The sequence below is a fragment of the Moschus berezovskii genome, chromosome X, assembly GCF_049115385.1.
Source record: "Moschus berezovskii isolate FMDL1 chromosome X, NW_MosBer_1.0, whole genome shotgun sequence".
Lineage (NCBI taxonomy): Eukaryota > Metazoa > Chordata > Mammalia > Artiodactyla > Moschidae > Moschus > Moschus berezovskii.
The window spans coordinates 48338378-48364713 of record NC_142488.1 but is presented as its reverse complement, the minus strand read 5'-3'; the positions used below and the strand labels follow the sequence as shown (position 1 = coordinate 48364713).

The 26336-nt window shown below is 42.9% G+C and overlaps 2 protein-coding genes across 5 annotated transcripts in view; one reads left to right on the top strand and one right to left on the bottom strand.

Annotated features, from left to right (window-relative positions):
* KLF8 (KLF transcription factor 8) overlaps positions 1-26336 on the top strand; it is a 234966-nt gene that overhangs the window by 25367 nt on the left and 183263 nt on the right. For 3 of the 4 annotated variants that reach the window (XM_055438680.2, XM_088833847.1, XM_055438682.1), the window contains one exon: positions 13586-13671. The exons of the other annotated variant lie outside the window; for it this stretch is intronic. The gene's annotated coding sequence lies outside the window, so the exon portion shown is untranslated. The remainder of the gene's footprint in view (positions 1-13585; positions 13672-26336) is intronic. 4 annotated transcript variants of the gene reach the window in all.
* On the bottom strand, positions 1759-3264 carry LOC148773288 (syncytin-1-like). The gene is made up of 2 exons (XM_088834267.1): positions 3125-3264; positions 1759-3025 (listed from the first exon to the last, which is right to left on the bottom strand). The coding sequence occupies exons 1-2, from the start codon at positions 3262-3264 to the stop codon at positions 1759-1761; spliced, it is 1407 nt and encodes a 468-aa protein (XP_088690393.1).

Here is a 26336-nt window from a genome sequence, read left to right as displayed (position 1 = left end):
GCTGGTTTGGTGCTGCTGAATTCTCTCAGCTTTTGCTTGTCTGTAAAGCTTTTGATTTCTCCTTCAAATTTGAATGAGATCTTTTCTGGCTACAGTAATCTGGGCTGTAGGTTATTTTGTTTCATCACTTTAAGTATGCCCTGCCATTCCCTTTGGGCCTGAAGATTTTCTATTGAAAGATCAGCTGTTATCCTTATGGGGATCCCCTTGTGTGTTATTTGTTGTTTTTCCCTTGTTGCTTTTAATATTTGTTCCTCGTGTTTGATATTTGTTAATTTGATTAATATGTGTCTTGGGGTATTTTGCCTTGGGTTTATCGTGTTTGAGACTCTCTGGGTTTCTTGGACTTGGGTGATTATTTCCTTCTTCATTTTAGGGAAGTTTTCAACTATTATCTCTTCAGGTATTTTCTCATGGTCTTTTTTTTTTGTCTTCTTCTGGGATGCTTATGATTCAAATGTTGGGGCATTTAACCTTGTCCCTGAGGTCTCTGAGATTGTCCTCATTTCTTTTAATTCGTTTTTCTTTTCCCCCCTCTGTTTCATTTTTTTTCTATCATTCTATCTTCTATCTCACTTATCCTATCTTTGCCTCCGTTATTCTACTGATGGTTCCCTCCAGAGTGTTTTTTATCTCATCTGTTGCATTGTTCATTGACTCTTTTTTATTTCTTCTGAATCCTTATTAAACCTTTCTTGCATCTTCTTGATCCTTGTCTCCAGGTTATTTATCTATAACTCCAATTTGTTTTCAAGAGTTTGGATAATTTTCACTATAATTATTCAGAATTCATTATCAGGTAGGTTCCCTATCTCTTAGATGTAGGGTCCCCTCGTTTCTCCCCTGGTGGCGCCACGGGGGAGAGCAAGGCGTCAGCAAGTCCTCAGCCTCGGATGTGGAGCCTGTTTTGCCTCCCCGAGCCGGAGCGGTGGGGAAGAAACCCCAGGGGAAGGGTGAGCTGGCCACCCGCCCCACAGCCCTCCTCGCCTGGAGGAGGACACTCAGACACAGCGGGGGTTCTGTCAAGGCAGTTCCGCTTTATTGTTACAAGCTCTCCGTATATAAAGGCAAGCCTGGGGGTTTTGCAAGGGACTTTCTGCAGTCAGCTCCAATCATATTAAGGGTCAGGTCATCACGCGCTGACGGCACAGCAGAGGTCTAGGGTGATCATGCACTGTTCATGCAAGGGGAAGTGTTCAGGGGCCAATCACAATTTTTTGAGATTATTTGGGGCCGTGCCCTCCCGACATCCGCCAGGCGCCATCTTTATGGGCGCACCTTTGCCATGTGTCTTTTTTCAGCCGTGCATCTTTTATATCCCCCTTTTTTATTTATTTGTGGGGTCTTTCTTGGGAGTCATCGGGGGCCACCCGCATGGCCTCGCCGGAGACTCAGTGACTGTGCCTGTCTTAGGTTGTCCCCATCTGGGGATCTTACCTGTCATTGGCTATCCAGTCAAGCATAGGCCCTGGCGGCTTAAGACCTGGCTGAAGGTCTTTGGCCTGGAGAAGGAAACAGTAACCCACTCCAGTGACGGAGAAGCTTGGTAGGCTACAGTCCACGGGGTCGCAAAGAGTCGGACATAACTGAGCGACGGAACAGAACAGAATGGAAGGTCTTTTGGAGGGCTGGCCGGACTTAGGCTTTGTGGCGGGGGGATTGGCCTATAAACGATCTTCGGGATGGCATTGGATGGAGGTATATTGTATCAGACAGGGGTAGGACTAGTAAAGGGCCTTGCACAAGCGCCATTGGACCCTAGACACATCGTGTGTTGAGGTTCTTGGGCCCTTTATGTCCCGGGCGAGTAGACTGGCTCATTGGGGCAGCTGGAGTGCCCCCCACCTTAGGCTTGTAACCTATTAGCAGACGGTCGCCAGGGATCTTTCGGGACTTTGGGTCTGTCGCCCGTATTTGAGGCAGGAGAATGGTCTTCACTTGCTCCTGGGAAATGGTCTGAATCCGCTCCTGTAGGAACTTCTGGAAAATGTTGACAAGGCAGGGTCCAACTAAAAGAAGTATAGCAATGATCATTATTGGTCCCAGGAAGGGGAGCAGCCAGGGGAGGAATTGGTGCCATAGGCCTTGGGTGTCGTGAAAGTTTTGCAATTCCTTTTTCCGGCATTCAATTCTATCTCTTAACTCTTTTACCTTTCCCTGGACTATGCCCGTTTCATTAACAAAGTAACAACAGTCTTTCCCCAAGAAGAGACAGGTTCCCCCCTTTTTCGCAGTGATGAGGTCAAGGGCCAGTCTATTTTGTAGGGCTACTGCGGCCAGTGAATTAATCTGTCTCTGAACGGATACAAGGGACTCTACCACTTGTTCCATGTCTTCATTATGTTCCTGAGACAATTTGTAATAAAAATGAGCAGAAGTTGAGATGCCCCTGATCCCAGCACCTAGGGCCGTCACTATGCCAGTCCCGATTTGGATAGGAGCAATGATAGCCCGCCGTCCTCTGTGAGGAGGCTTTGTTGGTAACCTCTCATGATGGTCAATGATTCGATCCATATCTCCTTCATTGATGAAGATTAGTCCTGGGGCTAAGAAAACCAAGATGCACCCTGTAGGGTCCGGAGGGAGGCAGGAATAGGCATAGGTCCCACAGAGGAGAAAGATCCCAGGGCTGGTGCAGTTGCTTGTACTGTTTCTTGGGACCCATGAGGTGCAAGAGTGAGTGTCGTTATAATGGGAAGCATTAGAGGATGAGGTATTAAGAAGGCAAGTTAGATTTGAAGAGGCGGCAAGCAAGACATCGTCAGCAACTGGCCCAATAAGCTGTGTGACACTTTTGGTGGTATTGTTGGTTTTGAGAGTGTAATTGCCCGCTGATACCCAGGTGTTGGGCAAAGGGACTGCGATATGGGGTGAGGGGGTTAGTGACATGCATATCCAGCATGCCTCGGAGGGCTTTTTGTGTGAATTCTGAAAAAACTGGAAGGAGGAGTTGAGGAGGCGGGTGACATGTAGATCGTCAGTGGGGGGTGGTGGTGCAGGAGAGGCCTCAGGTGAGTGAGTAGGTCTATGCGTTTGTAAGGTTCGGGAGTCGCCTTCAGTTGGGTAATTATATTATTTATGTATTCCTGTTGTGCCTTATGTCTGTTAATATCTTCTATCCCACCTCCATCTGAGTATCCAATGTGAGTGCGGGGGTAAAAACATGTTTTTCCCATTTGGATTATAGCAGTTGCTCATTTGGCTCCCTGTCTTTTGCACCTTAACAGTAAGTAAGGACTTGGTCTGTTTGTTGTTGATGCGCATGGTACATGGCGTAGGGGTCATGCGGTAGCATGAGGAATGGACATAGCTATAAATTTCTGAGCAGGGGCAGGAAGCAGTGTCTAAAAGCCCGGGGAGTGCCATCAGGGTAAGGCACAAGAAGATCATGGCTAAACCGTTATGCCAGTGGGCAGGTCAGAAAGCGAGAGTGATAGGTCGTTACAAAGGAATAAGCTATCGATAGTAAGCCGCAACAGGCAAGATAACCTAGCGCCAGAGAGAAGGGGAGTGCAGGAGGCCACTCCTCTGGGGCAACAGATGCAAGGCCTATAGCAAAGAGCACACTTAATAGTGCAGCTAATACAAACACAATGGTCATTTGGTTGTCCACACGAAATCAGCTATGGGGTCCAAAGGCAGGTCGCAGTTAGGCCGATGATCCTGGGATTTGCAGGTGGCAAGGGGAGAGTTCATCTAAGCCTTTGACAAGGCCTCTTAGCTGCCAATCTGTAAGAGATCAAAAGTAGAAGGCGGCCTCATAAACTTTCATGGTTCTTGGGCTGACTGGTGGTTATCATGTAGATATTTAAGATACCTTGCTGGTATCCAGATGGGTCTTGTTTCCCCTGTGGGAAACATGCATCCAAACCCTCTTCCTGATGTTAAGAGTGGGTCTGGCCCTCTCCATAACCCTGTAAGTGGATCTTTCCATCTAACTGTTATCTCTGGTCTTGGCTTTTGGTTGGACCAGTGTCTCTGGAATGGGGTGAGTGGTTCATTGTTTGAAAAATTTAAAATATTTAGAGTAAAGAGAGCTATTCCTAACTGTTGATGAGGGTTTATTCCCCCTTTTTGTTTTTGTAGTTGCAGCTTTAAAGTTTTATTTTGGCGTTCTCTTATAGCATGCCCTTGAGGATTATGGGGTATGCCTGTAGTGTGTTGGATGTTCCATTGTTTAAAAAAATCTTGCAAATAGTTGCTTATGAAGCAAGGGCCATTATATGTTTTTACCTGGGCTGGGAGGCCCAGAGTAGCAAAACACTCGAGAAAGTGACTCTTGGCATGTTGTGCCTTTTCTCCTGTATGGGCGGTGGCCCAGCAGGCATGGGAATATGTATCTACAGATACAAAGATATATTTTAGTTTACCAAAAGACTCGTAGTGAGTAACATCTGTTTGCCATATTATGTTAGGTTTTAGTCCTCGAGGGTTAACCCCTGGTGATTGTAATGGAGGAACCTACAAGAATGGGATACAGGACTGGCAGGTATGTATGATCCTCTTTAGATCGTTGATAGGTATTTGTGGGAACCTTTTGTGTAAGCCTCTCCAATTAATATGGGTTAGGTGGTGGAGATCCTGTGCCTGTTGGAGTGTGTATACATGGGTAGATGCCAGCTGATCTGCCATGGAATTCCCTAATGATAGCATCCCTGGCAGGTTTTGGTGGCCTCTGTGGTGGTGTAAATAGATAGGTTGATCCCTCGCCTGAAGGAGCGTGCGTGCCTGTATCATAAGGGGGGTAATAGGATTATCATCTAACCGAATATGAGATTGGGGAAGCACAGGGAGCAGATTTTTCACATAGAGACTGTTGGTAAAAAGATTCAGGGGACCTGGGACTTTAGAGAGCGCCAGAATGATGGCGAAGAGTTCTTTGTATTCTGCTGAGCCCTGGCATGGGAAATGGTGTCAGTGGAGGGAGCCGGTAGATGCTGAGGAGGGTTCAAAGATGACAATGGCTGTGCCGTGCTTTCCTCCGTCTGTGAAGACGTTGGAGGCATCTATTATGGGCTTGGAAGGAAACAATTGAGTTGCCCTCCAGGGTAACGGACAAAAGGCGGCAACCCATTTGTGAGGCCCATAGTGACAGTCAATCTTTCCCAAGAATCTTTCGAAAGCTAAGGCCATTCGGTTGTTATTTCTCTGGATCCATTGGAAGTCATCTAATCTGTAGGGGACAATAGTCTTATCAGGTTCACGGGCAAAGCACCTGATTGAAGTGTCCCTTCCTTTTTGTATCAGATCAGCCATCTGGTCTAGGCTGGTGTAGACTCGGGGTCCTCCCCCCAGAGAGACATGGATCCATTGTAAGGGTTTGTCTGTTTGTATTGACACGGACAGGAGAATTTCTGGAGAGGCCAAGATCCATAATTGAAGCTCTTGAGTGGGGTCGTAGCGAGAGAGTTGAGCAGTATTGAGAGCCTGTTGAACCCTTTTAATAACCTGTTTATGGGGCGGGGACAGGGTGATTTTTTCGTGGGGGAGTTTGTCCTTTAGCAAATTAAAGAGGGGTATTAGGTCCCCTGTGGATATGGGGAACCAGGGCCGTAGCCAGTTGATTTCCCCCAGAAGGCTTTGGAGCTCAACCAAGGAATAAGTTTCTTTGATAGTTATCTGTGACTTAAGGGGGGAGACCACCTCAAGGGTAAGTTGGGTCCCCAGGACTTTGAAAGGCGGGACATGCTGGATTTTGTCAGGAGAGATTATGAGTTGCCCCTGGGCAAGACAATCAAATAGTAATTTGGAGGCCCATGCAATCTCGGTGGTATCGGGTGCCCCAAGAATGATATCATCCATATATAAGTATAATAAGATGTTAGATAGCAGTCGGACGGGCTGAGTAAGATTAGCCACATATTGTTGACAGAAGGATGGACTGTAAGCCATCCCTTGAGGCAGGACAACCCATTCATATTGTTTGTCCGGACCTTCATAATTAACAGAAGGTACCGAAAAGGCAAATTTCTCATAATCTTGTGGGTCCAGAGGTATCGAAAAGAAGCAATCTTTAATATCTATTATCAGGAGGTGCAGGGCGACGGGAATGGCTGGGACCCAAGGCATCCCTCTTAGGGGTGTCCCTTGAATTTTCATTCTTTCTTTAACCTTTCTGAGGTCTTGCAAGAGCCGCCATTTTCCAGAGGCCTTTTTGATAACAAAGATGGGGGTAACAAAGGGGCCACTGCTCCACCCACATAGGGGGTCCCAGCATCCAAACGATAGGGGGTGCCAAGGGAGCAATGGCGTTTAGGATTGGGGGTGAGGCTTCCATCGAGTCAGTGGTTCTCCCTTCCTTATCTTTTCAAATTCTGGATCCCCCTGGTATTTGGGGATTCTGGGAGGTTGGAATTGCTGTTGATATTCTTCTTCATCTAATAAATCTTGGTAAAAACCTCGATAGTCAGTGGTTATATAGGCGTCGGCTTGCCCTAGAATGTCTTGCCCTAATAGGTTGACATTGAGTCCTGTGGCGATTAGGGGCTTGACTAGGCCCTCGGAGCCATCAGGATCCTCCCATTTGAGCCAACTAGAGGATTCCTTGGAGGATGTAACGCCCCCGACGCCCACTAGTTGAGGTCCCTTGGCCATGGGCCACGTGGGAGGAACCTCTTCTTGCCTCAGTATAGTTCTGTCTGCCCTGGTGTCTACTAGACACCTAAATCTTTTTCCTCCTATTGTTATATCCATTTTTGGTCTCAGCCCTGGTACTATAGGGACAGTCCATTTGATCTCTTGCCTGGTAGGTCAGGGCTTATTAATGCCCGTTAGTTGGTAAGGGGGCCTTCTGGTAGAATTGCACCCGGGGAAGGGCTTTTCTAATCTATCAGACATCTCTTGGGAGAGTTCAGTAACCTCAGGCTGGCATACCCTGGGAGGAGGGCTTGGGGCTTCCCGTTGAGATGACGGGGCTGGGGAGTGCCCCTCATTTAGTTTAAAGGTTTCCCGTCTTTATCAAATTTGGACCTACAATCTATTTTCCAGTGGTATCCCTTTTTACAACGTGGACAGGGGGTTGTAAGTGGCCCTCTATTTCCAATTCTCCCCGGCCTCAGAGGGCAGTCCTTTTTAAAGTGCCCTTCCTTTCCACATTGAAACAATTGCCTGTTTTTTTATTTTTGAGGGTCCCTTCAGGGGAGGCATCTTGGGCCATGGACACTTTGCTGAAGACATAGGTGAGGGCGTCAGCTATTGCCTTGGTTTGAGCCTCCATTGCAGCCAGCATTGCTTGGGTTTGGTGGTGCTGTGTCCCAATATCTATGGTGGCTACTACCATAGTTCTATGGATCGATCTTTCTGCCCTGCGCAGGCCACCTTGTGGTCGGAATTCATTCCTTCCCATACCAGCATTTTGACAAATTGATCTCTTAAGGGACCTGGGGGGAATTTTCTTTGCATGCTTTTTTCCACTCTATCTATGAAGGTGGAGAGGTCCTTGTTATTTTTTTGGGTAATGTCGGATATGGGGGGTTTGCTGGGACCTTCAGCTAATTATCTCCAGGTGGATAGGCATATGGCCCGCACCTGGTCTGTATAAGGAGCAGGGATAGTGGCCTGTTGGGGTCCCGTGCTCCATTGATCTGCCGTCCCGGATAACATCCCGAAAGTTACAGGGATGACGGGGTTAGCAGCTTGATTTCTTTCACTTGGGCATGACATTCCTCCTTGAAAAAAGCACACCACTTAATGTATGTGTTACTGGGGAGTACCGCCTTACATAGCATTTTCCAATCTTGGGTCATGCAAGGCTGATGAGCTAGACCCTGGAGAATTGTCTCTGGACATGGAGAATTGGGGCCATCTTCTGCTACCGCCTTTTTGAGCTCTTTTAGGTCTTGGGCTTCCCAAGGGTACCAGGCCGCTGGCTGGTTCCCCCTGGGGTTTACATTTACGGGGAAGGCCTCTACTGAGTCTGCATTAAATGGTAATGGTGTCCCCCAAGGGCCTTCAGGGTAGGTCCTTCCTCTTCATGGGGATTCCTCCAGTCTCCAGGGGGGGGCATTATTGAGTTCCCCCTTGAAAGGGAGGGCTAGAGGAGGATACAAGTTAGACTTATAAGTTGGGCCCTCTGGGGTGCTGGGAGTGCTAAGGAAGTCTTCAGTCTGGTTGGACCTTTTTTCTTCCCCCGAAGGAGGCCATAATTCATTGGCTATAGTGGTTTTTCCTTCTTTCTCCCCGGAATTTATGGTGGCTCGTTCATCGTCAAATTGTTCCCATTGCCTCTCGGTATTATGGGTGGTGGTTTCTCCCTCATTTACCTGTCCCTTTTCGGGGGTGAAACAGGTCTTAAGGGCAGAGATTTTGGGGTAGAACCCCAAGGGTAGCTCCTCTCCGTCCCGGATTTCCCTTTTTCTAGCTAGATTTTGGACCCTATCCCAGGTAGCCCATGAGAATAGGTTGGCTGAATCTATCCATGGGGTCAATCTGGTAATAGCCCCCCAGACTTTGATGGCCTAGATGTCGGAGATTTTGAGTTCTCTACTTTTAAGCATGTACTTCAGGGCCTTAAGAGCGGGCTCATCAGTTTTGCTAATGGTAGTCCCCATAGTGAGCAGACAGAGGAAGGCACGTTTGCTGAGAGTGTCCACCAAGAAAGGTCCTATGGGGAGCGGTGGTGGCCGAGTGATTGGGCCTGTGTGATGCTTATGGAACTGTGTGCCTTTGTCGTTGCACGGAAATTTTCTTGATGGGGGCGGCACCCTAGGGGCCTCTAGCCCATTCCGTGACCCCCTTATCCTGTCACAGGAGTCTTCAAGTGGCGGGCGCCCTATTGGCTTTTAAGTGCCTGTCCCATGCCCACAGGGGTCCTGGCCTCAGTCTCGGCAAGAAGTGAGAGAAAGAAAGGGAAACAAAAAGGAGGGGTTCACCCAATTGGGGTCCCGTTACTGAGCTCTCAGCGCGAGGGGTCTTTGGCTTCCCCCAGGGAGTGCCCTGGACAGGTAGCCTCAATTACCCCTGTGAGCGATTGCCGTTCACTGAACTCCCTGAGTGAGAGAGAGAGAGAGAGGGCGGGGGTGAGAGAGAGAAAGAGAAGGATTATAGCGCCCACCCGTGAAGGTTTCTTTTCAACCTTAATACACTTGCCTTGGGGTTGCACTCCTCAATGGGAGCGTCGCACAGAGGCTCGTGGAACCTTTTCATTGTCTCTCTTTCAAGACCGTGCGATGAGGGCTCTCTTTCTCCGAGGGGATCCGAGTCACGGCGTCTTCCTCTTTTGTTTGGGTTGGTGGACCTTTATCCTGTTCCTTTACTTGCTGGGCATTTCTCTGCCTCTTCATCTTGCTCATATTTCTGTGTTTAGGGTGGCCTTTCCGTCTTTTGGAGGTTTGTGGAGTTCTCTTTATTGTGGAGTTTCCTCTGTGTGGGTGAGGTTGGACAGGTGGCTTTTCAAGGTTCCCTGGTTAGGGAAGCTTGTGTCGGTGTTCTGGTGGGTGGAGCTGGATTTCTTCTCTCTGGAGTGCAATGAAGTGTCCAGTAATGAGTTATGAGATATCAGTGGGTTTGGAGTGACTTTGGGCAGCCTGTATATTGAAGCTCAGGTCTATTTTCCTGTGTTGATGGAGAATTTGCGTGGTATGTCTTGCTCTGGAACTTGTTGACCCTTGGGTGGTGCTTCGTTTCAGTGAAGGTATGGAGGCGTTTGATGAGATCCTATCAATTAATGTTCCCTGGAGTTAGGAGATCTCTGGTGTTCTCAGGATTTGGAATTACGCGTCCTGCCTCTGGTTTTCAGTCTTATTCTTGCAGTAGCCTCAAGATTTCTCCATCTGTCACTTCCAAGGTGGTTCCCTCTGTTTTATCTTCTTCTTTAGATGTCTTCAGTGTCTAATTTCTGCGGTGGTGGACACTTTTTAAAGCCCACTTGTTCAGTCGTGCTGTGGGGAGGGAGGAGAGCTGCAGACAAATATCACTGGCACCTTTGGGGAGTGCTCACAGTCTCGGCCACACTGGATTTTTGCCTGCTCACGACGTGTATGCTGTCCCAGTCTACACTGCACAGGCTCTAGGTTGCTCTGCCTGGAACTGTCTGAGGCTGACGCTGAGTTGCATGCACATCCCAGGTCCAAGCCCCTCAGGTTCAGGTACTTGGGTACTCCACAAATGGGCAGACTCGGTTTGACCTGCGTTTTGTGTCCTGCCCCGGTACGAGCAGCTCAGGTGACTAGGTGTTTTGTAAGCGTGGTTGCTGAGACTTATCGCCTCCCCAGCCCCTGCCACTCAGTTTTCTGGGTGTTCAACTGGCGCACCTCCTCAGGTGGATGTTGACTGGCCAGAAGCCCAAGAATTCTTGGTTAGCAATGAAGACTCTTTGCGGTTTGGTATCGGATGCCTCTCTGGGGCAGCCAATTCTCCCTTCTGGCTCTGGCAGCCCTCCCCTGCCTGTCTCGGTGGGGGATGGGGGATTAGCTGTCCACAGCTGGGAACTCTATACAGTCTTTTGTTCTGTGAGTGCGTCTGGTGGTGTCTTCAGTTCAGTTCAGTTCATTTCAGTGGCTCAGTCGTGTCCGACTCTTTGGGACCCCATGAATCACAGCACGCCAGGCCTCCCTGTCCATCACTAACTCCCGGAGTTCACTCAAACTCATGTCCATCGAGTCGGTGATGCCATTCAGTCATCTCATTCTCTGTCGTCCCTGTCACCTCCCGCTCCCAATCACTCCCGGCATCAGAGTCTTTTCCAGTGAATCAACTCTTTGCATGAGGTGGCCAAAGTATTGGAGTTTCAGCTTTAGCGTAAGTGCTTTCAATGAACACCCAGGATTAGGTTAGGGCTTTTTGCCGTTTCGCGGGGTAGCTATCCCACCATCTGCTTTGCTATCTCAAGTTAGTTCCCTTAGATTGCCCTCGGGGCATTCAAACCCGGTCCTCACTCTAAACAGTGCAGCGTGTGCCTCCCTGCCTGGCCCCCGCTTGCTAGTCGCAGATGTGGGCATCTGTGCTGCTTGTCTGCTGAGAGTTACTGTTGGGCACATAATCTGCGGGGTTTAATTATTTATTTCTTTTTCCTTCCGGTTATGTTGCCCTCTGAGTTTCCAAGGCTTGCCACAGACTAGCCAGTGAGAGTGTTTCCTGGTGTTTGGAAACTTCTCTCTTTTTTAAGCCTCCCTTCCCAGGACCGATCTCCATCCGTACCTCTTTTGTCTCTCTTTTTATCTTTTATATTATTTCCTACCTCCTTTCTTTCTTTTTATTTTATTTTTTTACTTTACATTAATATATTGGTTGGTTTTGCCATACATTGACACGAATCTGCCCGAGGTGTATATGTGTTCCCCCTCCCGAACCCCACTCCCACCTCCCTCTTCCCCATATCCTACCTCCAGGTCATCCCCGTGCACCAGCCCCAAGCATCCTGTATCATGCATCGAAACTGGACTGGTAAATCATTTCACATATGATAATATACATGCTACAATCTCATTCTCTCAAATCATCCCACCTTCACCCTCTCCCACAGAGTCCCAAAGACTGTTCTATACACCTATGTCTCTTTTGCTGTCTCATACACAGGGTTAAGATTACCATCTTTCTAAATTCCATATATATGCGTTAGTATACTGTATTGATGTTTTTCTTTCAGGCTGACTTCACTCTGTATAATAGGCTCCAATTTCATCCACCTCATTAGAACTGACTCAAATGCATTTTTTTGATGGCTGAAAAATAATCCATTGTGTATATGTATCAAAGCTTTCTTATCCATTCATCTGCAGATGGACATTTAGGCTGCTTCCATGTCCTCGCTATTATAAACAGTGCTGCGATGAACATTGGAGTACATGTGTCTCTTTCAATTCTGGTTTCCTCGGAGTGTATGCCCAGGAGTGCGATTGCTGGATCATATGCCAGTTCTATTTCCAGTTTTTTGAGGAATCTTCACACTGTTCGCCATAGTGGCTGTACTAGTTTGCATTCCCACCAACAGTGTAAGAGGGTTCCCTTCTCTCCACACCCTCTCCAGCATTTATTGCTTGTAGACTTTTGGATAGCAGCCATTCTGACTGGTGTGAAATGGTATCTCATTGTGGTTTTGATTTGCATTTCTCTGATTATGAGGGATGTTGAGCATTTTTTCACGTTTGTTAGCCATCTGTATGTCTTCTTTGGAGAAATGTCTGTTTAGTTCTTCGGCCCATTTTTTGATTGGGTCATTTATTTTTCTGGAATTGAGCTGCAGGAGCTGCTTCTATATTTTGGAGGTTAATTCTTTGTCAGTTGTTTCATTTGCTATTAATTTCTCCCATTCTGAAGGCTGTCTTTTCACCTTGCTTATAGTTTCCTTTGCTGTGCAGAAGATTTTGATTTTCATTAGGCACCATTTGTTTATTTTTCCTTTTATTTCCAATATTCTGGGAGGTGGGTCATGGAGGATCCTGCTGTGATTTATGTCGGAGAGTGTTTTGCCTATGTTCTCCTCTAGGAGTTTTATAGTTTCTGGTCTTACATTTAGATCTTTAATCCATTTTGAGTTTATTTTTGTGTATGGTGTTAGGAAGTGATCTAGCTTCATTCTTTTACAAGTGGCTGACCAGTTTTCCCAGCACCACTTGTTAAAGAGACTGTCTTTTCTCCATTTTATATTCTTGCCTCCTTTGTCAAAGATAAGTTGTCCATAGGTGCGTGGATTTATCTCTGGGCTTTCTATTTTGTTCCATTGATCTATATTTCTGTCTTTATGCCAGTACCATACTGTCTTGATGACTGTGGCTTTGTAGTAGATCCTGAAGTCCGGCAGGTTAATTCCCCCAGTTCCATTCTTCTTTCTCAAGATTGCTTTGGCTATTTGAGGTATTTTGTATTTCCATACAAATTGTGAGATTATTTGTTCTAGTTCTGTGAAAAATATCGTTGGTAGTTTGATAGGGATTGCATTGAATATATAAATTACTTTGGGCTGTATACTCATTTTTACAATATTTATTCTTTGAATCCACGCACACAGTATATTTCTCCATCTATTAGTGTCCTCTTTGATTACTTTCACAAGTGTTTTATAATTTTCTATGTACAAGTTTTTTGTTTCCTTAGGTAGATATATTCCTAAGTATTTAATTCTTTTCATTGCAACAGTGAATGGAATAGTTTCCTTAATTTCTCTATTTTCTCATTATTAGTGTATAGGAATGCAAGGGATTTCTGTGTGTTGATTTTATATCCTGCAACTTTACTGTATTCATTGATTAGCTCTAGGAGTTTTCTGGTAGAGTCTTTAGGGTTTTCTGTGTAGAGGATCATTTCATCAGCAAACAGTGAAAGTTTTACTTCTTCTTTTCCAATTTGGATTCCTTTTATGTTTTTTTCTGCTCTGATTGCTGTAGCCAAAACTTGCAGAACTATGTTGAATAGTAGTGGTGAGAGTGGGTACCCTTGTCTTGTTCCTGACTTCAGGGGAAATGCTTTCAGTTTTTCACCATTGAGGATAATGTTTGCTGTGGGTTTGTCATATATAGCTTTTATTATGTTGAGATATGTCCCTTTTATTCCCAGTTTCTGGAGGGTTTTTTATCATAAATGGATGTAGAATTTTGTCGAAGGTTTTCTATGTATCTATTGAGATAATCATATGAATTTTATTTTTCAGTTTTTTTATGTGGTGTATTACGTTGACTGATTTGCGGATATTGAAGAATCCCTGCATTCCTTGGATAAAGCCCACTTGGTCATGAGGTATGATCTTCTTAGTGTGTTGTGGGATTCTGATTGCTAGAATTTTGTTAAGGATTTTTGCTCCTATGTTCATCAGTGATATTGGCCTGTAGTTTTCTTTTTTTGGGGGATCTTTACCAGGTTTTTGGATTAGGGTGATGGTGGCCTCATAGAATGAGTTTGGAAGTTTCCTTTCCTCAGCAGTTTTCTGGAAGACTTTGAGTAGAATAGGTGTTAGCTCTTCTCTAAATTTTTGGTAGAATTCAGCTGTGAAGCCTTCTGGACCTGGGCTTTTGTTTGCTGGAAGATTTCTAATTACAGCGTCTAATTTCGTGCTTGTGATGGGTCTCTTAAGATTTTCTATTTCTTCCTGGTTCAGTTTTGGAAGGTTGTACTTTTCTAAGAATTTGTCCATTTCTTCCAAGTTATTAATTTTTTTGCCATATAATTGCGGATAGTATTCTCTAATAATCCTTTGCATTTCTATGTTGTCAGTTGTGATCTTTCTATTTTCATTTCTAATTTTATTGATTTGGTTCTTCTCCCTTTGTTTCTTGATGAGTCTGGCTAGTGTTTTGTCAATTTTATTTACCTTCTAAAAGAACCAGCTTTTGGCTTTGTTGATTTTTGCTATGGTCTCTTTTGTTTCTTTTGCATTTATTTCTGCCCTAATTTTTATGATTTCTTTCCATCTACTAACCCTGGGGTTCTTAATTTCTTCCTTTTCTAGTTTCTTTAGATGTAGAGTTAGGTTATTTAGTTGACTTTTTTTTCTTGTTTCTTGAGGTGTGCCTGTATTGCTATGAACTTTCCCCTTAGCACAGCTTTTACAGTGTCCCAGAGGTTTTGGGTTGTTGTGTTTTCATTTTCATTCATTTCTATGCATATTTTGATTTCTCTTTTGACTTCTTCTAGGATTTGTTGTTTCAGACTCCATATGTTGGCATTTTTAATAGTTTTTCTCCTGTAATTGAGATCTGATCTTACTGCGTTGTGGCCCGAAAAGAAGCTTGGAATGATTTCAATTTTTTTTGAATTTACCAGGGCTAGATTTGTGGCCCAGGATGTGATCTATTCTGGAAAAGGTTCCGTGTGCGCTTGAGAAAAAGTGAAATTCCTTGTTTTGGGGTGAAATGTCCTATAGAGATTTATTAGGTCTAACTGGTCTATTGTATCATTTAAAGTTTGTGTTTCCTTGTTAATTTTCTGTTTAGTTCATCTATCCATAAGTGTGAGTGGGGTATCAAAGTCTCCCACTATCATTGTGTTATTGTTAATTTCCCCTTGATACTTGTTAGTAACTGTCTTCGGAGAAGGCAATGGCAAGCCACTCCAGTACTCTTGCCTGGAAAATCCCATGGATGGAGGAGCCTGGTAGGCTGCAGTCCATGGGGTCGCTAAGGGTCGGACACGACTGAGCGACTTCACTTTCACTTTTCACTTTCATACATTGGAGAAGGAAATGGCAACCCACTCCAGTGTACTTGCCCGGAGAATCCCAGGGATGGGTGAGCCTGGTGGACTTCCGTCTATGGGGTCACACAGAGTCAGACACGACTGAAGTGACTTAGCAGCAGCAGCAGTAACTGTCTTACATATTGTGGTGCTCCTATGTTGGGTTCATAAATATTTATAATTGTTATATTTTCTTCTTGTATTGATCCTTTGATCACTATGTAGTTTCCTTCTTTGTCTCCTTTCACAGCCTTTTTTAAAAAATCTATTTTATCTGATGTGAGTATTGCTACTCCTGCTTTCTTTTGGTCTCTGTTTGCATGGAATGTCCTTTTCCAGCCCTTCACTTTCAGTCTGTATGTGTCCCTCGTTTTGAGGTGGGTCTCTTGCAGACAACATATATGGGGGTCTTGTTTTTGTATCCATTCAGCCAGCCTTTGTATCCATTCAGCCAGCCTTTGTCTTTTGGTTGGGGCATTCAACCCATTCATGTTTATGGTGATTATTGATAAGTATGATCCCTTTTCCATTTTCTTTATTGTTTTGGGTTCGAGTTTATATACCCTTTCTGTGTTTCCTGTCTAGAGAAGATCCTTTAGTATTTGTTGGAGAACTGGTTTGGTGATGCTGAATTCTCTCAGCTTTTGCTTGTCTGTAAAGCTTTTGATTTCTCCTTCATATTTGAATGAGATCCTTGCTGGGTACAGTAATCTGTACTGTAGGTTACTTTCATCACTTTAAGTATGTCCTGCCATTCCCTCCTGTCCTGAAGAGTTTCTATTGAAAGATCATCTGTTATCCTTATGGGGATCCCCTTGTGTTTTATTTGTTGTTTTTCCCTTGCTGCTTTTAATATTTGTTCTTTGTGTTTGATCTTTCTTAATTTGATTAATATGTGCCTTGGGGTATTTCGCCTTGGGTTTATCCTCTTAGGAACTCTGGTTTTCTTGAACTTAGGTGATTATTTCCTTCCCCATTTTCGGGAAATTTTCAACTATTATCTCCTCAGATATTCTCTCATGGTCTTTCTTTTTGTCTTCTTCTTCTGGGACTCCTATGATTCGAATGTTGGCGCGTTTAACATTGTCCCAGAGGTCTCTAATATTGTCCTCATTTCTTTTAATTCGTTTTTCTTTTTCCGTCTCTGTTTCATTTATTTCTACAATTCTATCTTCTAGCTCGCTTATCCTGTCTTCTGCCTCCGTTATTCTACTGTTTGTTCCCTCGAGAGTGTTTCTGATCTCATCTGTTGCATTATTCGTTGTATATTGACTCTTTTTTATTTCCTCTAATTCCTTATTAAACATTTCTTGCATCTTCTCAATCCTTTCCTCCACTTTATTTATCTGTAACTCCATTTTGCTTTCCAGATTTTGAATCATTTTCACAATTAAAATTCGAAATTGTTTATCAGGTAGGTTCCCTAAGTCTTCCTCTTTTGTTTGTGTTGGTGGGCACTTATCCTGTTCCTTTACTTGCTGGGTATTTCTCTGCCTCTTCATCTTGCTTATATTGCTGTGCTTGGGGTGGCCTTTCCGTCCTCTGGCAGTCTGTGGAGTTCTCTTTATTATGTAGTTACCTCGTTGTGTGTGCGGTTGGATGGGTGACTTGTCAAGGTTCCCTGGTTTGGGAAGCTTGTGTCGGTGTTCTGGTGGGTGGAGCTTGCGGTGTTCTGGAGAGTTTGCGTGGTATGTATTTCACTGAAAATTGTTGACCCTTGGGTGGTGCCTGGTTTCAGTATATGTATGGAGGCGTTTGATGAGAACCTATCAATTAATGTTCCCTGGAACAGGAGATCTCTGGTGTTTTCAGGATTTGACCTTAAGCCTCTGCCTCTGGTTTTCAGTCTTATTCTTGCAGTAGGCTCAAGACTTCTCCCTTTGTTACTTCCAGGGCAGTTCCTTCTATTGTAAAAGCTCTTCTGTTTGCTGGTCTCTTCAGTGTCTAATTTCCGTCCTGACACCAGGGGGTGGTGGTGGACACCGGCTCACTTGTTCTGACCTGCTGTGGGGAGGGAGGAACGCTGGTTACAAATATCACTGGCGTCTGCGGGGAGTGCTCGCATTGTCTTGACTACCAATAACGCTGAAGAAGACGAAGTTGAACGGTTCTATGAAGACCTACAAGATCTTTTAGAACTAACACCCAAAAAAGATGTCCTTTTCATTATAGGGGACTAGAATGCAAAAGTAGGAAGTCAAGACTGGAGTAACAGGCAAATTTGGACATGGAGCACGGAATGAAGCAGGGCAAAGGCTAATAGAGTTTGCCAAGCGAATGCACTGGTCATAGCAAACACCCTCTTCCAAAAACACAAGTGAAGACTCTACACATGGACATCACCAGATGGTCAACACCGAAATCAGATTGATTATATTCTTTGCAACCAAAGATGGAGAAGCTCTATACAGTTAGCAAAAACAAGACCAGGAGCTGACTGTGGCTCAGATCATGAACTCCTTATTGCCAAATTCAGACTTAAATTGAAGAAAGTAGGGAAAACCACTAGACCATTCAGATATGACCTAAATCAAATCCCTTACGATTATACAGTGGAAGTAAGAAATAGATTTAAGGGTCTAGATCTGATAGATAGAGTGCCTGATGAACTATGGACAGAGGTTGGTGACATTGTACAGGAGACTGGGACCAAGGCCATCTTCATGGAAAAGAAATGTAAAAAAGCAAAATGGCTGTCTGAGGAGGCCTTACAAATAGCTGTGAAAAGAAGAGAGGCGAAAAGTAAAGGAGGAAAGGAAAGATATAAGCATCTGAATGCAGAGTTCCAAATAATAGCAAGGAGAGATAAAAAAGCTTTCTTCAGTGATCAGTGCAAAGAAACAGAGGAAAACAACAGAATAGGAAAAACAAGAGATCTCTTCAAGAAAATTAGAGATTCCATGGGAACATTTCATGCAAAGATGGGCTCAATAAAGGACAGAAATAGTATGGACCTAACAGAAGCAGAAGATATTAAGAAGAGGTGGCAAGAATACACAGAAGAACTATACAAAAAAGATCTTCACGACCAGGATAGTCACGATAAAGTGACCACTGACCTAGAGCCAGACATCTTGGAATGTGAAGTCAAGTGGGCCTTAGAAAGCATCACTACGAACAAAGCTAGTGGAGGTGATGGAATTCCAGTTGAGGTATTTCAAATCTTGAAAGATGATGCTGTGAAAGTGCTGCACTCAATATGCCAGCAGATTTGGAAAACTCAGCAGTGGCCACAGCACTGGAAAATGTCAGTCTTCATTCCAATCCCAAAGAAAGGGAATGCCAAAGAATGCTCAAACTACCGCACAATTGCACTCATCTCACACGCTAGTAAAGTCATGCTCACAATTCTCCAAGCCAGGCTTCAGCAATATGTGAACCGTGAACTCCCAGATGTTCAAGATGGTTTTAGAAAAGGCAGAGGCACCAGAGATCAAATTGCCAACATCCGCTGGATCATGTAGAAAGCAAGAGAGTTCCAGAAAAACATCTATTTCTGCTTCATTGACTATGCCAAAGCCTTTGATTGTGTGAATCACAATAAACTGTGGAACATTCTGAAAGAGATGGGAATACCAGACCACCTGACCTGTCTCTTGAGAAACCTGTATGCAGGTCAGAAGGCAACAGTCAGAACTGTACATGGAACAACAGACTGGTTCCAAATAGGAAAATGAGTACGTCAAGGCTGTATATTGTCACCTTGCTTATTTAACTTATATGCAGAGTACATCATGAGGAACGCTGAGCTGGAAGAAGCACAAGCTGGAATCAAGATTGCTGGGAGAAATATCAATAACCTCAGATATGCAGATGATACCACACTTATGGCAGAAAGTGAAGAGGAACTAAAAAGCCTCTTGATGAAAGTGAAAGAGGAGAGGGAAAATGTTGGCTTGAAGCTCAACATTCAGAAAACTAAGATCATGGCATCTGGTCCCATCACTTTATGGGAAATAGATGGAAAAACAGTGGAAACAGTGTCAGAGTTTATTTTTTTGGGCTCCAAAATCACTGCAGATGCTGATTGCCGCCATGAAATTAAAAGACGCTTACTCCTTGGAAGGAGAATTATGACCAACATTGATAGTATATTAAAAAGCAGAGACATTACTTTGCCAATAAAGGTCCGCCTAGTCAAGGCTATGGTTTTTCCCATATTCATGTATGGATGTGAGAGTTGGACTGTGAAGAAAGCTGATCGCCGAAGAATTGATGCTTTTGAACTGTGGTGTTGGAGAAGACTCTTGAGAGTCCCTTGGACTGCAAGGAGATCCCACCAGTCCATTCTAAAGGAGATCTATCCTGGGTGTTCATTGGAGGGACTGATGCTGAGGCTGAAACTGCAATACTTTGGCCACCTCATGCGACGAGTTGACTCACTGGAAAAGACTCTGATGCTGGGAAAGGTTCGGGGCGGGAGGAGAAGGTGACGACAGAGAATGAGATGGCTGGATGGCATCACCGACTCTGTGGACATGAGTTTGCATGAATTCCGGGAGTTGGTGATGGACAGGGAGGACTGGCGTGCTGTGATTGATGGGGTCGTGGAGAGTCGGACACGACTGAGTGACTGAACTGAGTTGAAATGAACTGAACTGAACTCTGGGAATGCTCCTGCTCACGGCGTTTGTGTTTTCCCTGTTTATGCTGCTCAGGCTCTGCATTCGTCTGCCAGGAGCTGTTTGTGGTCGGCGTTGGGTTGCATGCACTTCCCAGGTGTGAGAGGCTCAGGTTCAGGTCCTTGGGTACTCCACAAAGGTGCAGACTTGGCTGGGCCTGCGTTTTGTGCCTTCCCCAGTCCGAGCAGCTCAGGTGACCAGGCGTTTGGTGAGCATGGTAGCTGCGACTTATCGCCTCCCTGGTCCCTGCCGCTCAGTTTTCTGTGTGTACAACTGGCGCACTTTCTCAGGCCGATATCAAGCGGCCCGAACCCGAGAAGTCGATTAGCAAGGAAGCCTGCCTGCAGCTTGGTGTGGGAAGACTCTCTGGGGCTGCGGCTGCCCCTTCCAGCGCTGGCTGCCCTCACTGCCTGTCCAGGCGCGGGCTGGGGGATGGGCCACCTGCAGCCGGCTGGCTCAGCTCAGTCCCTTGTTCTGTGAGCGGGGCTGGCGGAGTCTTAGGTTGGGGCTTTTCGCAGGCTTTTCACAGTTTTTCGTCTTTTAGCTGCAGTTTGCGCCCTCAGCTTGCCCTCGGGGCGTTCCTCCTCTTAAGCGCTGCTGTGGCGCCTCTCTGCCCAGGCCCCACCTGCTAGTAGGGGGTGTGGGCGTCTGCACCGCTTCTCCACTGAGAGTTTCCTCTGGGCACTTAGTCTGTGGGTTTTAATTATCTTTGTCTTTTTCTCCCAGTTATGTGGCCCTCTGAGGTTTCAAGGCTATCCACAGACTTGCCCGTGTTTCCAGGTGTTTCGAAACTTCTCTCTCCTTTTTTTTTTTTTTTAATCCTCCTTTCCCAGGACGGAGCTCCGTCCCTCCCTCTTTTGCTTCTCTTTTTATCTTTATACTATTTCCTACCTCCTTTCGAAGACTGTGGGCTGCTTTTCTGGGTGCCTGATGTCTTCTGCCGGTATTCAGAAGTTGTTTTGTGGGATTTACTCAGTGTTCAAATGTTCTTTTGCTGATTTTGTGGGAGAGAAAGTGGTCGCCCCGTCCTATTCCTCCGCCATCTTCAATCGTATGAATCTTCCTACCTCCTTTCGAAGACAATGGGCTTCTTTTCTGGGTGCCTGATATCCTCTGCCGGCATTCAGAAGTTGTTTTGTGGAATTTGCTTAGCGTCAAAAGTTCTTTTGATGAATTTGTGGGGGAGAAAGTGGTTTCTCCGTCCTATTCCTCTGCCATCTTCCTCCCTCCCCCCATCAAGAGTGTTTTTAACATAGCTTAGGACAAACATTTTCCTAAGAAAAACGCATTGGTTAGCTTAACGTCTGAGAAAAGTTAAGTTCAGGTGGAGCCATGTGTCGTCATGGCAACAGAATTTTAAGAGAAAACTCTTTAAATTTGTTTAGAGAGGGGGAAAAAATCTAACAGTAGCTTGTTTCCTCCTGCAGCTTAAGAGAGAGATAAAAAATGTCTGACTCTTGCAGCCTATTTTCTCCATTTGTAGACCCCTTGTGTCCTGCCTGTTATCCTCTGCAAGAGTTATGTGGTTTTAAGTTTTACATTTAGATCTTTCATCTATTTTTATCTTATTTTTCTATTGGTGTGGGAAAATGTTCTTATTTTATTCTTTTACATGTAGCTGTCCAGATTTCCCAACATCAATTACTGAAGAGGCTGTCTTTTCCCCTTTGTATTTTCTTGCTTCCTTTGTCAAAGATTGGTTGACCATATGTGCATGGGATTATTTCTTAGCTCTCTATTCTTTTCCATTGATCTTTGTGGCTGTTTTTCTGCTGGTGTCATGCTGTTTTGATCATGGTTGTCTGGTGTTATATTCTAAAGTCAAAAAGTGATGTCTCCAGCTTTATTTTTATTCTCAAGATAGTTTTTGCTATTTTGAATCTTTTTTGGTTTCATAAAAATTTTAAGATTATTTGTTCTAATTCTATAATAATTTTAATGGGTGTTTTGATAGGGTTTGCATTAAATCTGTAGATTTCTTTGGGTAGTATGGCTATTTAAACAATATTAGTTCTTCCAATTCAAAGGCATGGGATATCTACCCATTTATTTGCATTATCTTCAGTTTCCTTCATCAGTGTCTTACAGTTTTCAGAGTATAGTTCTTTTACCTGCTTGATTAAATTTATTCCTAGATATGTTATTATTTTTGATGTGATTGTAAATAGGATTTCTTTCTTTATCTGACAGTTCATAATTAATTTGTAGGAAAGAGCAGATTTTATATATTAATTTTATACACCAAATTTACTGATTTAATTTTTTATTAGCTTTTATAGTTTTTCCTGGTATCTTTAGGGTATTCTCTATGTAGCATTATGTCATCTGTAAACAGTGACAATTTTACTTTTTCCTTTCCAATTTGGATTCTGCTTATTTTTTTTTTCTTGTCTGATTGCTGTGATTATGACTTCCAATACTATCTTGAATAAAAGTGAAGAGACTGGATATATTTGTCCTTTTGTTGATCTAGAGAAAATGCTTTCCACTTTTCACCATTGAGTATGATGTTAGTTGTAGTTTTGTCATACACAGCCTATGTTATATTAAGATTGATTGCTGCTATATCTACTTTATTGAGAATATTTTAATAAATGGATGTTGAATTTTCAAAAGCTTTTCTGCATCTGTTTAATTGATCATATACATTTTATATTTTTTAATGTGAATGGTGTGTCACATTGATTGATTTCTATATTTTGAACCATTCTTCTGTTATTGGAATAACTCCCATTTGATCATTGTGTATGGTCTTTTAATGCACTATTGGGTGTGGTTTGCTATAGTTTTCTTGAGGATTTTTGCATCTAGTTTCATAAATGATGTTTGCCTGTAATTTTCTTTTTTGTGGTGTCTATGTCTGATCTGTTATCAGGCTGATGCTGGCTTTGTGAAGTTAGTTTAAAATCATTCCTTAACTCCTCAAATTTTTGGAAAAATTTGAAAAGATAAATATTAAATCCTCTTTAAGCTTTTGGTAGGATTCAGTTGTGAATCTGTCTAATCTAGATTTTCATTTATTTAGAGGGTTTTTTTTAATTACCGATTTAATTTTCTTACCATTACTTGGTTTCTTTATATTTTGTATTTCCTTGTGATTCAGTTTTCGTACATTGTGCATTTCTAGCAATTTAGCCATTTCTTCTTCGTTGTTCATTTTATTGGTGTATAAGGAAATGGCAACCCACTCCAGTGTTCTTGCCTGGAGAATCCCAGGGACGAGGGAGCCTGGTGGGCTTCCGTCTATGGGGTCACACACAGTCGGACACGACTGAAGTGACCTAGCAGCAGCAACTGTTCATAGTAATCTCTCATAATCTTTTTTATTTCTGTGATTGTTAAAACGTTTTCATTTCTGATTTTATTTATTCATGCCTATCTTTTCCTTGATATATCTGATTTAAGATTTATCAATTTTGTTTATATTTTCAAATAATGAGTTCTTAATTTAATTTTTTTCAAGTTATTTTAAAAATTTCTATTTCATTTATTTCTTATTTGATTACTTATTATTTCTTCTTTTCTATTAGTTGTGGGTTTTATTTGTTCTACATTTTCTGGTTTCTTTAGGTGTAAAGTTAGCATATTTATTTTACTTTTTGTTTGTTTCCTTAGGTAGGCTTGTTTTCACTATAAATGTTCCTATTCTGTGTAATTGTGTATACAATTTTATGTACAATTTTGTATAATTGTGTTTTGATTTACATTTTTCTCCGGATATATTTTGATTTCTTCATTGACTTCTTCAGTGATCCATTGGTTGTTTAGTAGTATGTTGTTTAGCCTCCACATGTTTGTATATTTTGCATTTTTTTTCCTGATAATTGAGTTCAAGTCTCATAGTGTTATCCTTGGAAAATATGCTTGATGTGATTTTAATTGTAAGTTTGAGGCTTGTTTTTTGACCTAGCTAGTCCTGGTGAATATTTCACGTGCACTTGAAAATGTGTACTCTGCTGCTTTTGGATGGTCTAATGTATCATTTCAAGCGAGTATTTCCTTACTGATTTTCTCTCTAGGTGATCTGTCCACTGATTCAAGTTGGATGTTAAAAACCTCTAACATTATTGTTTGTATTACTGTTAGTTTTTTCTTTATGTTTATTAATATTTATATATTTATGTGTTGCTTTGTTGGGTATATATATTAAAAATTTCTTTGTCTTTTTCTTGGATCCATTCCTTTATTACTATATAGTGTCCTTTTTTGTTTCTTATAACTATTTACAGTCTGTTTTGTTTGATATACGTGTTATTCTAACCTTTTTTGGTTTCTATTTGCATGAGATACTTTTTCTTAATCATCTCACTGTGTGTGTCTTTAGATCTGAAGTGAGTCTGTTGGAGGCAGCATATATATGGTTCTTGAGATTTTTTTTTTTCATTCATTTCAGCCATTCTGTGTTTTTTGATGGAAGCATTTAGACCATTGACAGTTAAAGTAATTACTGATAGGTATGTACTTACTGCCATTTTGTTAATTATTCTCAGATTGTTTTTGTAGTTCTTTTTTGTTTCTTTTTTATTCTCTTCCCTTCTGATTTGATACTATCTTTAGTGCTACATTTGGATTCCTTTCTCTTTTCTGTGTATGTGTATCTATTATCGATTTTTTGGTTTGTAGTTACCCTGAGGCATACATAACTGTATATAAACATACTATGATAATAACACAATATTTGTATGGGTTATTGTAACTTAGTATAATAATTGTATGATATAAATATATGATTATTTTAACTTGGGCTTCCCTGGTGGCTCAGAGGTTAAAGCGTCTGCCTCCAATGCAGGAGACCCGGGTTCGATCCCTGGGTCAGGAAGATCCCCTGGAGAAGGAAACGGTAACCCACTCCAGTATTCTTGCCTGGAGAATCCCATGGACGGAGAAGCCTGGTAGGCTACAGTCCACGGGGTCGCATAGAGTCGGACACGACTGAGCGACAGAACGGAACAGAATTTTAACTTGATTATCTCAAGTTTGAATACTTTCTAAGCAACCTTTTACTTTTACTTGCCCCTCTCATGTTTAAAGTTGTTGACCTCATATTTTATGCCTTTTTGTTTTGTGTATCCTTTCCAACTTTTTATTGAGAATGTAGATGATTTTACTACTTTCGTTTTTCACCCTATTAGCTTTGGAGATAAGTTGATCCACTACTTTTACCAGTGAGACATTTCCTTTCATAATTTTTTAATATTTCTAATTGTGATCTTTTCCACTTAGAGAAGTCCCTTTAAGATTTATTATAAAACTAGTTTAATGGTGTTGAGCTGTTTTATCTTTTTCTTCTCTTTAAAACTTTATATTTTCTACAAAACTGAGTAATAGCCTTGCTGGGTAGAGTTCTGGATTGTAGGTTCTTTTTGTTCCTCACTTTAAATATGTTGTGCCACTCCTGGCCTGTAACATGTCTGCTGAGTCAGCTGACAGTTTCATTGGTGTTTCCTTGTGTGTATCTTGTTGCTTCCCCTTGCTATTTTTAATATTTTCAGTTAATTTGCCATTTTAATTATTATACAGTGTGTCTTGGTGTGCACATCATTGGGTTGATTTTCTTTGGGTTCCCTGTCCTTCTTGGACCTGAATGTATTTTTCCTCTCCAAAGTGGGGATATTTTTGGTTCAGTTCAGTTCAGTTCAGTTCAGTCGCTCAGTCATGTCCGACTCTCCGCGACCCCATGAATCACAGCACGCCAGGCCTCCCTATCCATCACCAACTCCCGGAGTACACTCAAACTATGATTGCCTAAAATAAGTTCTCTGCTCTTTTTTCTCTCTCTTCTCCTTCTGAGGTCCATATGATGTGAATGTTAGTGTGTTTGATGTTGTCCCAGAGATCTCTTAAACCATCTTCATTTTTTTTAATCCTTTTTTTTTCTGTTCATTTTTGATGTTTTCCACTACTCTGTCTTCCTTCCAGTTTACTGATCCATTCCTCTGTATCTTCTAGTCTACTGTTGATTTCTTCTAGTGTATTTTTATTTCAGTTATTGTGCTTCAAATCTGTTTGGTTCTTTTTTATATATATTTTTCTCTTTGTTAAATTTCTCATTGTATTCATCCATTCTTCCTCCATCTTCATTGAGCATTTTAAGGATCACTACCTTGAACTCATCAGGTAGATTCCTTATCTCCATTCATTTAGTTCTTCTGAGTTCTTGTTTCTTCATCTGAAACATATTCCTTTGTTACCTTATTTTGCCTAATTTTCTGGGTTTATCTTTGTGTATTAGATAGGTCAGTTATGATTATCAGTCTTGAGGTAGTGGCCTTATGTAGGAGATGTTCTATTGGACCTGACAGCACATTTTCCTCTGGTTACCAGATTTATATGATCCAGACATGCCCCTTATATAAGCTGTGTGTGTCTTCCTATTGTGGTGGAACTGACTAAAATGAGCATGCTGGTAGGTGCTTCTGGTCCTGGTCCTTTTGGCTGCATTTTGTGAAGGCTGATGGCTGCTAGTAAGCATGGCTAGGTCTGATACAGTTGGCTATGAGGCCAGGGTATCCCAGAGCAGCTGGTTGCAGGGCTCTTGTGATCCTGGGGCTGATGCTGGCCAGCTGATTGGCAAGATCAGGTTCCATGGTAGCTGCTTATGGGTTCCAG

Bases quoted from the DNA above. Each gene is read 5' to 3' on its own strand.
- LOC148773288 (XM_088834267.1), bottom strand. From the start codon at position 3,264: ATGCGCATCAACAACAAACAGACCAAGTCCTTACTTACTGTTAAGGTG. The intron at 3,026-3,124 runs GTGGGATAGAAG...ACAAACGCATAG, and splicing joins CATTGGATACTCAGATGGAG to ACCTACTCACTCACCTGAGG.